Here is a 13,049-nt window from a genome sequence, read left to right as displayed (position 1 = left end):
ACATCAAGAAGTAAAACATGTATTTACGCAGTTAGCAATAACTGATCTCCTCAGAGCCTTTAATATGATAAAGAAGTATTGGCAGTGACCATAGCAAATGAAATTTAGAGAAAGGCCTTATCTGTAGCAAACTGGATGTACCAATCGAATTGTAGGATTCATAATGTCATCCTGCATCAAGTGGTAGGTCAAAATATAGCACCACTTCATTCATTTGTCCCTGCTTAAAGTGATATGGTGGTTATCTACTGCTAGATATGGGCAGATCACTTAGGCCAATGCTTTTCAATCTGTGGGCTATGAAATTAATTTAGTAGCTATAAAAAGAATTTTAAAAATTGAAATAGAGACGAAAATAGTTAAGTACAACTCAAGTTGTAAGGATAAGTATCATTTCATGAAACTTTTGTCTTCATTACGAACATATTTATAATGTAGAAAGTACATACGTATATGCATATACATGTCTACGTATAAATTTATATAAAAGCAAATAAATAAGTATGTATATAAGTGTATATTGGATTACAATGTGTTTCTTAGTGGGAATTGCTATTCAAACACTTGAAAAAACACTAGCTTGAAGCATCTAGATCTGTTCCCCTGGGCTATGATTGAGGCAGTTCTACCTAAAATTCCTAAACTCCACGTGACCTCAGATGTAGCACTTGGTGATATGGCGCCATCACACTAGGGGTAGCCAAGCAGTCCAAGGTCATCAAGAGGACCCCCCACACAAGAAACATATGCGTGTGGCGCTATTCCACACCACATCAGACTCACACAACTCTCTGCCTGGCTTCTCAAGGACCAGAAACCATGGACAACTAGCTGAATTTTAAAATTCCACAAAGCTCTGAAGAGATTCAAAGTGGTTTCATTACAACACACAATTTTAATAGGAAATCAGATGGCTGTGTCATAAATCATTTAACGCTACTGCTTTTTTCATTTGATGTGAAGAATCCGTTTCTCTGCACCATAAAGTCCCAGGTCCCTAACCTATGCCTTCACTTCTCAATGCATAAAAAGAGTCCCGGTTTTTACTGACTTTTCACGTCCCAATTAATGTTTCATCAGGATTCTGGACATTCCATACATAAGACCTATCGCTTACATTTCATGAAGGCACAATTGCATGTAAGATATGCCAGGCCACTCGGAAACAAGATAAACGTACCCTGGGGCAGCTAAAATGGCAAGTGGAAGACTGTAGACTTGGCTGTTAGCTTTACACAAATTATTGTTGTGTAAGAGAATACCAACTTTTAGGGGGATATAAGCAATCCAGCCAGTTCTGATTCAATGCCTCTTTTTCAAGGTAGTTATTTTTGCATGGATGTCCCAAAATATCTGTTTGCAAAAGCAGATCGCAAAGAACCCTAATATCAATGGATAAATGAGTCTGAAGTATGAGTGAGGGAGTCTATTCAAACCCTTTGCAGAGTTCTTCAGATTCAGAGGCCTACAAAACAATGCAAGCATTCATATTTCTCACTGTGGGCTGATCATCCATTTTAGGGAAAACATTACCTCTCGTGTTACTGTGATGGCCTTTAAGCAGAAAAAAACATTACAGCCTGCTGTACTGTTAACTATTACTGGTGTTTCATACACCAGCAGAGGTCTTAAACATTGTTTATACTAAGATGAAGGCTCTTTGAAGGTGAGGACTATATCCCATTCGTCTTTGAATCCCAATTACCTGGCCCACTGGACATGCACTCAGTGCTCCTTGAAAGAGCTGTATTTCTCTGCTGAGGGAGGTGCCACTCCAAACGGACTGGAGTAACTTGTTCTGAGGACCTAAATATCTCCCGCAAATGGAAACATACACCTTATGTTCTGGGTCAATGTAATCATAAGAGAAATTATGGGTGCTGGAATGGAGGTTCCAATAGCAACAGAGCCCCCAAAGAGTTCCTGAAATCACTCTATGTCTGAGTTGCTATGGTCATCTCTTGACCAGGTGCCCTGGTGAAAAGAGCTACTTGGAATTCCTGGGCATAAGATACTGTGCAACCCTCTTGGGCACTCTAGGAACTTCTAAAATAGCTTTGGTACCTTTCAGAAAAATGCTGCAGAATGCTATAATTACCAACAACAATAAAAATTCAGATATACATTCAGAGATAAAGCATAAGTTTTCGTGTCTCGCAATATGATTTTGTTTCTTTAAGTACTGAAGATAGGAAAAAGCTGTCCCCCCCATTTTTATAAGGGGAAAAAAGAGAAAATTTCTCATATTCTACATCAATATTCAGTATTTTGCATGAGGGGCTATACATTTCCCGATTTGTTTTATTGTATCAAGATAAAATTTCTGAGACTACATGAAGAGATAACAAATATTTGAATGGCAGTTCTCGAAGTCCCACATATCAGTGGTTTTTAAATACAGTTGATTGTGGTCTCCTCTCTCCCAACAGATGTTTGGCAATGTCTGGATACATTTTCGGCCGTCACAACTCAGGAGGTGCTAGTGGCGTGTAGTAAGTAGAGGCCAGGAATGCTGCTAAAAATCCTGGAATACACAAGACAGCTCCTCGCAACAAAGAATTATCCATCCCAAAATATTAGTAGTGCAGTTGAGAAACTCACGTAATGGGGATTTAATATGAAAAATATAACTGGTTTTATACTAAAAATTCATAATATAAGGCACGAAATGGTTATCTTTTACATTACTGGATGCGTAATACATCTCTAAATCCAGTTAGCATGGAGACTTTTTTATTGTTAGTTATATACTGATCAGTTAGCTACTGTTGAAATTTTCTCAAGTTCATTTTTGATGGAAGTTTACATAAATGAAGCCGTCAGATCAGGGTGGTCTGTAAAGAATTTTCCTCAGTATCAGATATGAAGTCTGTTTTATTAACTGTCAAAAAGGGTCAAATCTTTGTTATCTTCGGTAAAAGGAGGCACAGAGGAAATAATAATTGAAATCCACACTCTATAGAGGTGGAAGATTAGCTAGATTCAAAATAATCGAATTGATACAACTGAAATAGAACACTGATATTTGGAATTCCAGAGTTGGAATTATTCTGAAGCAATAATAAGGTTATGTTTTTACCACTTTAATTACAGAAATATAATGAAACTAGGAAGATGTATTAAAACACATTCTAGAATCAGTTGGGACCACTCTCCAACCCCATTCTACATGCATATGTGCCACATGCGCCCACACACGCAGGTACACACACACACACACACACACACACACACACACATCACCTCAAAAGGTCTACATATGCCTCAGTACCAGGTGTCTGGTGAATATCATGAAAAATATTTATCTCCCTCAGTAATCTAAGGCAAATTCCCAAGTGGGATATGGTGTAAGGCAAAGGGTGTGTCAGCTTTACAGACACAAATTCTCTGTTGGGCACATGAGACACATAAGTTTAAGTCCATTTAGCATAGCAGGATGAAAGAGAATATCGCATAGTACAGTCCTCGCGAACTTCAATGAGACTTTTGTAAGGCTGCGAATTTCACAGCCACCCGGCATATTACTCTGGTTTGGAGGGCAACTCTGGTGGATTATGATTGTCCCCGCACCTCATCATCCTGACTTACGCTGGCTACTGAGGCAAAGATAGGGAAGGGTTGCGGGTTCTGCAGTGAAAGAGGGAGGCTGTGGATAAAGAGTAGTTGTACTTAAAATGGCTTGAAATCTGACAGTGTAGAGGAGAAACTGGAATGTCAGATGACTTCTTGTCCTGAGGAGGGGTTCTCCTGAATAATTCTGTTCTGCGTAATTCCCCAGTAGGCATGTAACAAAGAATACATTCGTTCCAACTTATTTCACCATGTGATTGTCAAACAGTCTTTCACCTCCATCTTCCATCTCCCATTTCCATTGGGAAATGGAGCATTATGCGAGGACTGAATTAAAGAGGAAGTTGAATATGCATTGTAAAGTCACGTGTTCTATACTGATAATAGGCGGAGGGCAAAGTCTACCAAGAGCTGACTCTGACAGCTTTTATTAACATGGGTATTATGGGTTTATAAAAAAAACTCTGAATGGTGTAGTCTATACTGGGAATCACAATTACAAAAAAGTTGCATGAAAATATCTATTTAACCCTCACTCGGAATCAACAAAAAAGGAAAATCAAAGACACTGAACTTCCAGGCAAATTGCATAGCAATTCAGAACCAATTCACTACATTTTAAATTGGACCCAGAAATAAACAATTAAAGCAGCAGCCCCCAAGAAGGACTTTTCAGTGACTTCCTTTTCATGAAAGTAAAGAGACTATCACAGAGGCTTAAAGAACACAGATCTAACGGCTTCTGAATGGGCTGGGTTGGCACAGAAAATGAGATTGCTGTATTGATTAGAAGGTACCTGTTCATGATGAGTACTCAAGACAGAAACAGGAGAAGAACACTTACGGGGAACTGAACCAATCATCAGATTGAGATTGGAAATCTCCTATACCCAGTGGCAGTGCTAAAGGATGTATCGTTTGGGTAGCTTTAGCTTCCCACTGTCCAAAGCCACAGATTAAAAAATCATATTCTTTGATAGGGACAGTTGTTATTTTCCATATTGTATGAACCAAGGATAGAATAATTGGTAGAAACTTGACTATTTTAAAAATATTGAGATGTAAATATACAATTTGGGTAAAAGTTGTGTTTCTAAGAAAACAGCTTCAATACAACTTCCCTAGCCCTTGTTTGCAATCAGGTTGGTGCCCTAAACCCCTAAACGTATAGTATCCACAGCAGCACAGTATGTCACAGGGAATGGGTATAGTCATCGATCAGGATTCTAATGCTGTCTTGAAAAAAAATTAATCGAGCTCTTGAGAGAGCTGGAAAAATGCATTCCCACAGCACCTACATGGTGTCATGAATAAAGATGGTGATGATCATTAAAATGATCTGTAAGATGTGAAGACAAAAACCTGCAGACTTCACCAGACACTTGTTATATCTACTCATCCATTCCTCCACCCACCCTCTCACACACCCACCATTTACCTATCCATCCATCAACCCCCATTCCTACCCCCTCCAGCCAAACTCTGCGTGAGGTACATCAGAGTTAGAGGAGGTACAGGCATGAAGAACCCAAGTGCCTGCCCTCAAGGAGCTCACAGAATCTTTTCTAAAGAGTGCATATGGTTCATTTTTCCACAATTATACATTGTAAGTCTGGGAGATCTTTTGCTCTGTTACTTCTCTCTTGGGATCAACAGCACCTTTGCCAAAGGGCATACTGGGAAATGAAGTGCCCAAAGGTCAACCTCTTTGTTGGAAATTCTCAAAAGGCGTTGTCTAAGACAGTGCTAATAGAAGTACCATGTGAGCCACATGTATAACTTTATTTATCTATTTTTTTAAAAGATTTTATTTATTTATTTGACAGAGAGAGAGACAGGCAGCGAGAGAGCGAACACAAACAGGGGGAGTGGGAGAGGAAGAAGCAGGCTCCCAGCTGAGGAGCCTGATGCGGGGCTTGATCCCAGAACGCCAGGATCACGCCCTGAGCTGAAGGTAGATGCTTAACGACTGAGCCACCCAGGCGCCCCATAACTTTAAACTTTCTAGGAAAGATATTAAGACAAAGCAAAAAAAAAAAAAAAAATCAGGTGAAGTTAATTTTATATCCATTCATTTAACTTAACATATTCAAATATTGTCATTTAACATGTAACCAATATATAAATTATCGGTGAGGTATTTTGCACTCTTCTGTATGTGCTAAATCTTTGAAACCAGTGCATGTATTTTGCATTTACAGCTCATGTTAATCTGGCTACATTTCAAGTGCTTGGTAGCTGCATGCTCCCTGTTGGATAACATAGGCCTAAGGAAACCATGACCTCCTATTTACAATCTGGGTTTGTGAATATTAGGGGATTAAAGGTAATGTAGTCTGTTGCCTCATCTTTCATACTGGGAGAGCTTTCCATTCTGATTCTCTGGGTCAGAAACCTTCCTGAAGGTTCGAAATGTTTATTTAGTGCCTATCGTGTATTGGGCATCATGTCCTATGAAATCAGAGATACTGCTTGTTGAATCTGAGACAGCACAGCCTCGTGGTCTGAGCATGGGTTCTGGCACCAGGCTGCCTGTGTTTGAGCACAATACTTACTGTGTGACCTCGGACAGTTACTTAACCTCTCTGTGCCTCAATTTCCTCCTCTATAAAATGGGTGGAATAAAAGGTATCTTCCTCACAAGGTCACCATGAAGTTTAGAGGAGACAATATCACAAAGTACTTAGCATCTCTCAGAGGGCAAGCATATACAGGTGTTTGATAAAACACATTTTAAACGTTTTGAAAATTTTGAAATGAGTCTCCATTTTTCAAATATGATAAGTAAAACATATCCTAAGAAAAGACTACTTTGAAGGGAGAACCTGATAGTTCAGAATTAGACTAAAACTCAGAAGACCGGAGGATCTATTGAACATTTGGAAGCCACTCAATCTACCTGCGCCTCTATTTAAAAAAGCATAATAGGGGGGCTTGGGTGGCTCAGTCGGTTTAAGCATCGGACTCTTGATCTCAGCTTAGGTCTTGATCTCAGAGTCATGAGTCTAAGCCCTGCATTGAGTTCCACACTGGGCATGGAGCCTACTTTAAAAAAGAGCATACTCGGGGCGCCTGGGTGGCACAGCGGTTAAGCGTCTGCCTTCGGCTCAGGGCGTGATCCCGGCGTTATGGGATCGAGCCCCACAACAGGCTCCTCCACTATGAGCCTGCTTCTTCCTCTCCCACTCCCCCTGCTTGTGTTCCCTCTCTCGCTGGCTGTCTCTATCTCTGTTGAAAAGATTAAAAAAAAAAAAAAGCATACTCTTTTTGCATAGATATTTATTTAAAATGTTGTGGGAATAAACATGCTAAATATAAAATACTGAAGAATTCCAATTAGTGGGGAATCATTTCTACAAAGCCAAGGTAATCTGGTTATAATGCAGTTAATAGAGGGATATAGCAAACAGCGATGAAGTATGCATTTGTGAGTCTCCATTTGCAGAGGGAGAAATGACTATTTGTCCACGATGATATACAGATACATAGAAATTTCATTTTAATTTCTGTTGCTGTATATTTTTCTCCTGACCTTTATGCTTAGCAGTGCCAGGCCCTCAGTGAGAAGCTCCCAACTCTGACATTGCCCAGCATCTGAAGCATTATCATTCCCATAATTAACAGTGACTGGAAACAAATAATTTAATTCTGGGGCAAATGAAAATGAATCAGTGGTGTCAACTCCATTTCCCATCTTTCTAATTTTCTGTAACAAAAGAGGAGAGGGAAGTGTCTGTTCCCTGGTGTGAGATTCACTTAGGGAAGTGAGAGACAGATGAATAATTGGTGATGCCCTATTCCTCACTTACACTGTTGTCCCCAGCTGGAAAATCATTCGTCGTCTGAATAGACATTTAAAGTCGCACAGAATACGGCAGCTGGACACATTTATGTTTCTAACAAAATATATTCATGACTTGGTGTGGGAAATTAAGAGGAAAGCACTTTTAGAGGCAATGAAACCGTAAACCCAGGTCGACCTCAGGCTACATGAAGCACCACTTCGCAGTCTCCCTTATATGCAGAAACAGGAATTTAACACAGTGCGCTAATGAGGCTTCAGCCATGATATAAGAAAGAATAGCTGGAAACTTGTGGCATTTGTGATAAAATCAGCACAAAGGCATCTTGATCTTGGATTCAGAATGCAGTTTAGTTGAGTACAGAGTTGTTAGTTCAAAAGGACTTAGTTGCGACTTAAGTCCTAGCTATGTCTTCCTGGTTCCATCACTGCACTTTAATCTGCAAAATGAAGGCTCTGCCTGTGACCCAGAATTTCTCTTCCTCCTCTGAAATTCCCAGGCTGTGGAACTTGTGGACAGGCTCTGTACCAACACGGAAATTCTATCAGTAACAAGGTCTATTCCAGTTATGCATTCTGGAACTGGGAAATAACCACAGGATGCATTCAGGGACCCATTGGACCCACTGTGAGATGGGCCTGAGCTACAACTCCATGATCACCCAAACCCCACGAGCCCCTACACCAACTGGTGGACCTCAGTGACATTTTGGGTCTCCTGGAATTAGAGTCAGTTCAGAGCCGGTGAGCACCCCGAAGTCTGATTATCTCCTTTCCCCTCAGCATCACGACCCTAGTAAAAGGCCGCAAGTCCCTTGGGAAAGGCTGTGAAAGATTAAGGGATATAGTTTCAGTGTTGTCCTGGGGTTCTTCCTCAAGGGACGCAGTCTCCCCTTCATTTGAGGAATTCTAGGTCTGCAAACAGGTTCAAGTCTGGGAATTCACTCATGAGTCATGACTCTCTCATGAGCCTCATGAATATTTATGATTCAAGTTAAACTTTCACTCACTTGACCTAGAATTCTTCTAATACAGATCAAGTAAGACTTCAGCAAACACCATGATCAACTAGCCAATGACATACGTCCAACCCTGGCAGGACTGGTGTTCTTTATGGCAACCAAACCCGCCTTGCCTTGCCTTGCCTGGAGCAGACAAGCCCCAGCCTCTTGGAATTTACAGTCTGGAGGAGAAGAGAAATAAACACAGGAAAAGCAAGTATTTGCAGGAGGGCTGGTCTCAGAATGGGCCTCTCTGAGGCCCTGAGCACTAAGGGTTCTGGGAGAAGAACGTCCGAAACAGAAAAGATGGCAAGAGCATCACTCCTGGGAAATGCATGGAGTGTTGATGGGTCTGAGCACCAGAGTCCTGCAACAGAAGAATCCCAATATTCTGAAGCCTTATTTCCTTGGTCATTTAGTTTTACTCAATCTAAAACCTGGATCAGATGGGGGTAGAGGGAGCTCTTAACTAAGTAGAAAAAACAAGATCTCTGGAGAAAGCAGAGCCTTGGCTGAGATGACCCAGAGATTAAGAGACAGGGTGTCCAAATGGAACTCTAGAGCTGCTGAGAAAAGCCGTCTCTCATGGAGGTAGTGGCTCACATGTTGTGTATAGGTGACATGGCCCATAAATTCGGCTGAGGAAGAAAGACAACCTTCTTCATTTTCCTTAACCACTTCAGTTCTCAGGTCCCCTCAGTGCCTGGATCCCACAAAACTCTGAATGTTTCGCCACCTGGGCTCTCCCCTCGGCTGTATCCCCTTCCTCAGGAATCTCCATCTCTTCTCACAAAAGAAGAATCAGGCTAACAGACACACGAAAAGATGCTCAACATCACTCATCAGCAGGGAAATACAAGTCAAAACTACAATGAGATACCACCTCCCACTGGTCGGCATGGCTAAAATTAACAACACAGGAAACAACAGATGTTGTCGAGGATGTGGAGGAAAGGGAACCCTCCTACACCGTTGGTGGGAATGCAGACTGGTGCAGCCGCTCAAGAAGACAGTCTGGCGCTTCCTCAAAAAGTTAAAAATAGAACTACTCTACGACCCAGCAATTGCTCTGCGAGGTATTTACCCAAAGGATACAAAAATCCTGATTCAAAGGGATACATGCACCCTGATGTTTACAGCAGCATTATCAACACTAGCCAATTAACAAAAGAGCCCAAATGCCCATCAACTGATGAATGGATAAAGAAGATGTGGTATGCACACACACACACACACACACACACACACACACACACACTGGAATATTGCTCAGCCATCAAAAAGAACGAAATCTTGACATTTGCAACAACATGGATGGAGATAGAGTGTAATTTGCTAAGGGAAATAAGTCAGTCAAAGACAAATACCCTATGGTTTTGCTCATATGTGGAATTTAAGAAACAAAGCAGATGAACATAGAAGAAGGGGGAAAAAAGAGAAGGAAGCAAACTGTAAGAGACTCTACCACAGAGAACAAACTGAGGGTTGCTGGAAGGGAGTTAGGCAAGGAGATGGGCTAGATGGGTGATACACGTTCACAAGGGCACTTGTGATGAGCACTGGGTGTTGAATTTAAGTGATGAATCACTAAATTCTACCCCTGAAACCAATATTACACTAGATGTTAACTAACTAGAATTTAAATAAAAACCTGAAACAAAAAGAAATAAGTAAAAATAAAAAAACAAAAAAGAAGAGAAGAATCAGGCTGGAAAGCCCGAATGACTCTCCCAGGGTCCCCCGTAAAGGGCAGGGGTAGGGTGCACTTGAATTTCTAGACTCCCAGTCCTGTGCCAACTTGGCAAAGGCACAGTGCATTAACCTCTGGTATCACAATTTATGGAGGCTAGCTGAGTTAGCAATACACAGTCTGTGCTTTGCCAGGTAGATTATGTTATTTAGAAGTCAGCAGCCCTGAGCTGCTGGCTGAAGAATGATATGTCTGCGACGGGGAGAAGGATGATATCATGAATATACCCAGGCAGTCTCTTCTTCTGTCCTGCCCTTGAATTAACTTCTAGACAGTCCATTAGTTTGGAGTATTCCGCAATCACCATAATGGCCCTTTTCTCTGCAGTCAATTGGGTTGACCACATCACAATCCAGAATTGGCAATTAAAACTGCCATAATAATTTGACCACAATCAGGTACCTTTGAGTCTATGGATATCACTGAAATTTTCTCAGTAAGACTGTAAATGGAAAGGACTGGAAAGTTCAGAACTTAGGCTGTTAACCTTTTCCTGACAGGCTAGTGGTATTATGTAGGTACGGGAAAGCAAAAGGAAGCCTTGGCCTATGTCTTACCCTATGGACCCTGAGAAGGTCCTTTAATAAATAGCCCCAAGCAACACATGCTCCTCAGGTACCCCAATTCACTCAGCACTAGGTCTGCGTCAGCTCCTTGAATCCATGATCCCAATTACTTCCCCAGGTCACCCGTGTTAGTTTGCCAATCTCACACAGCTCTGAGCACCAAGGGAAAGCCTCCTTTCTCTATCATTCGTTACAAAGCAAATTATTGATTTTGATAATTTTTTCCCCAAGGAAAAAATACTTTTACACTTTCCCAGACTTTCCAACCTTCTTGGTTTACTGGAATGGTCTATGGGAATGTCTTCGCTCTAAGGAAAGCTCCTGATTTGTGCAACTTAGTCATGTATTTGCAAAGTGCCCACTGTTCTTCTGGACTTACAGGTTGATAATTATATTTCTAAGAACCAGCATCACGGTTCCAAAGGCTGCTGTGAAGATAGGGAAAGAAGTGTGTTAAGGGATAATTTCTCAGTAATGAGGTCCTCTAGAGTGGAGAATATGTACAATTACGAAGAATAAACACATTACTATGAAATATGAAGGAAAAAACCTTACCCGAATCCAGAAAGTAAGCGACAGAAGAGAAAGAATCCATAGCCTTGGACAAATGAAGAAAGGAAGGCGAAGAATCCGTTGATAGACATGCAAATCAGAAGAGACTGCTTTCTTCCCACTTTGTCTGCCAGTCCTCCCCAGAAGAAAGCCCCTGCCATCATCCCAAGGTACACTATGCTGCCTGCAACACACAGAAAACAAAGAAACATGTCAGAGATTGGGAGTAAATGACACATGTTAGATCAAATGAACAAGAGACAAAATACTTTTCAGCATTTTATATGGGAAAAAATTTCTTAAAAAAAATACATCCTTCAGGATATACAAATCACCTTTCAAGTTGGAAAGTACGCTCTGTGGGTTAACTTTAGCTGTCATAACCAATGACAAAGACAAAAGACAAAACAGTGATGTTCTTGCTCGGTTCATGAGAATGGGTACATGGTGGGCAGGCACAAGGAGTTTCCACACAGGACAGTCCTGGAGTTTGACTCACGGGCATGTTGCCTTTGGTCCAAATGCCCAGCTTAGCACACAACAAGGCCAAGATGGGAGACTGAGTCAAGGGCTCCCTGGTCAAAGTGGATCCCTCAGCCTGCTTCAAATCTCTGCCTGTAGCAGATGACTGGGCCAAGGCCAGACTCTTAGGGACTCTCTAGAGGATTCCATGGGTTCTTTCTCTCTAGTCTCTCCTAAAAGCACTGGCTCTTCCTTAGGAAGGAAAGGGAGGCTAGGGAAGGTAGGCTTAGAGACCACAAGAGTTAATCTTAAACAGTCTCAAACTCTGCTCATAAGAGAAAACTTTCTCTTGGTGTCAGAAGCTTAAGGAGCCTAAGGAGAAGAAAAATAGCTGTTGCAGTTTGGGAACTGTTAAACTTATCATGGCTGGCTTTACTTCCATAGTGGAAACAGATAGAAAATCAAGAGTTAGATCGATGTCCCTCTTGGTGTCACTGTGAGTACACATGTGATTTTTTTTCTTTCTTTAATTTTTTTTTAAGTAGGCTCCATGCCCAGAGTGGAACCCAGTGGGGGGCTTGAACTCACGACCCTGAGATCATGACCTGAGCTGAGATCGGACCCTTAATTGACTGAGCCACCGAGATGCCCTGTGAATTTTCTAATTCACTTGCTTCTTCTAAAAAAACAGGCCCCCAGAATCCCTGTCCAGAATCTTTCTTAAGATGAAATAATATTAGGTCTGGCAAAAGTTAATTCAGAGATGTTTGTAAAAGGGTGTGCAATGTCTAGGGGAAATGACATAATTAATAAATGAAAGTGTGTTATATTTGGGTGTGGTATTTACAAAGCTACTACTACATCTCTCATCCATTTCTGCTCCCCCCCTTCACCAAATCACCATTTGAATAGTTCCTTTCCAAAGGCACATCCAAGATACTCAGCAGCATCTAAGTAACAAATTAGAAAAACACATTGATTTATTGCTTTAGATTAGTTTGGGAAATAACCTATTTAAACACTCACCTTGAATTCATTTGCTTACTACAGTTAATGGATCAATAGGAGACCCAGAAGGAGAACACCTGGAGAAGTCTGATGACCTTGACATCAGTGACATGTGGACGCTTCTCTGCATATAGCTGAGTATAGGCGTTATAGTGAATGGCAAATGCTGGAGCAATTGTACAGTAAGACAAAACAGAAGCCATTTTTATTCAAGCTGGGGTACTGCAAAGGGGTGAGTGGTCATCCTTTGCCTTGGTGGTGAATGACATATTTTTCTCTTTAATATGGGGCTAACCATACACAGAGCATCCTTCACAAAAAGAAAAAAAAATACTCAT

At 41.2% G+C, this 13,049-nt stretch overlaps 1 protein-coding gene across 1 annotated transcript in view; it reads right to left on the bottom strand.

The window, feature by feature from the left end:
• The window catches only part of SV2C (synaptic vesicle glycoprotein 2C), a 437,234-nt gene that overhangs the window by 91,761 nt on the left and 332,424 nt on the right, over positions 1 to 13,049 (bottom strand). Inside the window, exon 4 of the mRNA XM_048220957.2 lies at positions 11,245 to 11,425. Within this exon, the coding sequence (XP_048076914.2) occupies positions 11,245 to 11,425 (181 nt within the window). The remainder of the gene's footprint in view (positions 1 to 11,244; positions 11,426 to 13,049) is intronic.

The sequence above is a fragment of the Ursus arctos genome, unplaced genomic scaffold (genome assembly GCF_023065955.2).
Source record: "Ursus arctos isolate Adak ecotype North America unplaced genomic scaffold, UrsArc2.0 scaffold_5, whole genome shotgun sequence".
Taxonomy (NCBI): domain Eukaryota; kingdom Metazoa; phylum Chordata; class Mammalia; order Carnivora; family Ursidae; genus Ursus; species Ursus arctos.
Note: the sequence above shows the minus strand (reverse complement) of the source record. Positions and strands in the feature narration are given on the sequence as shown.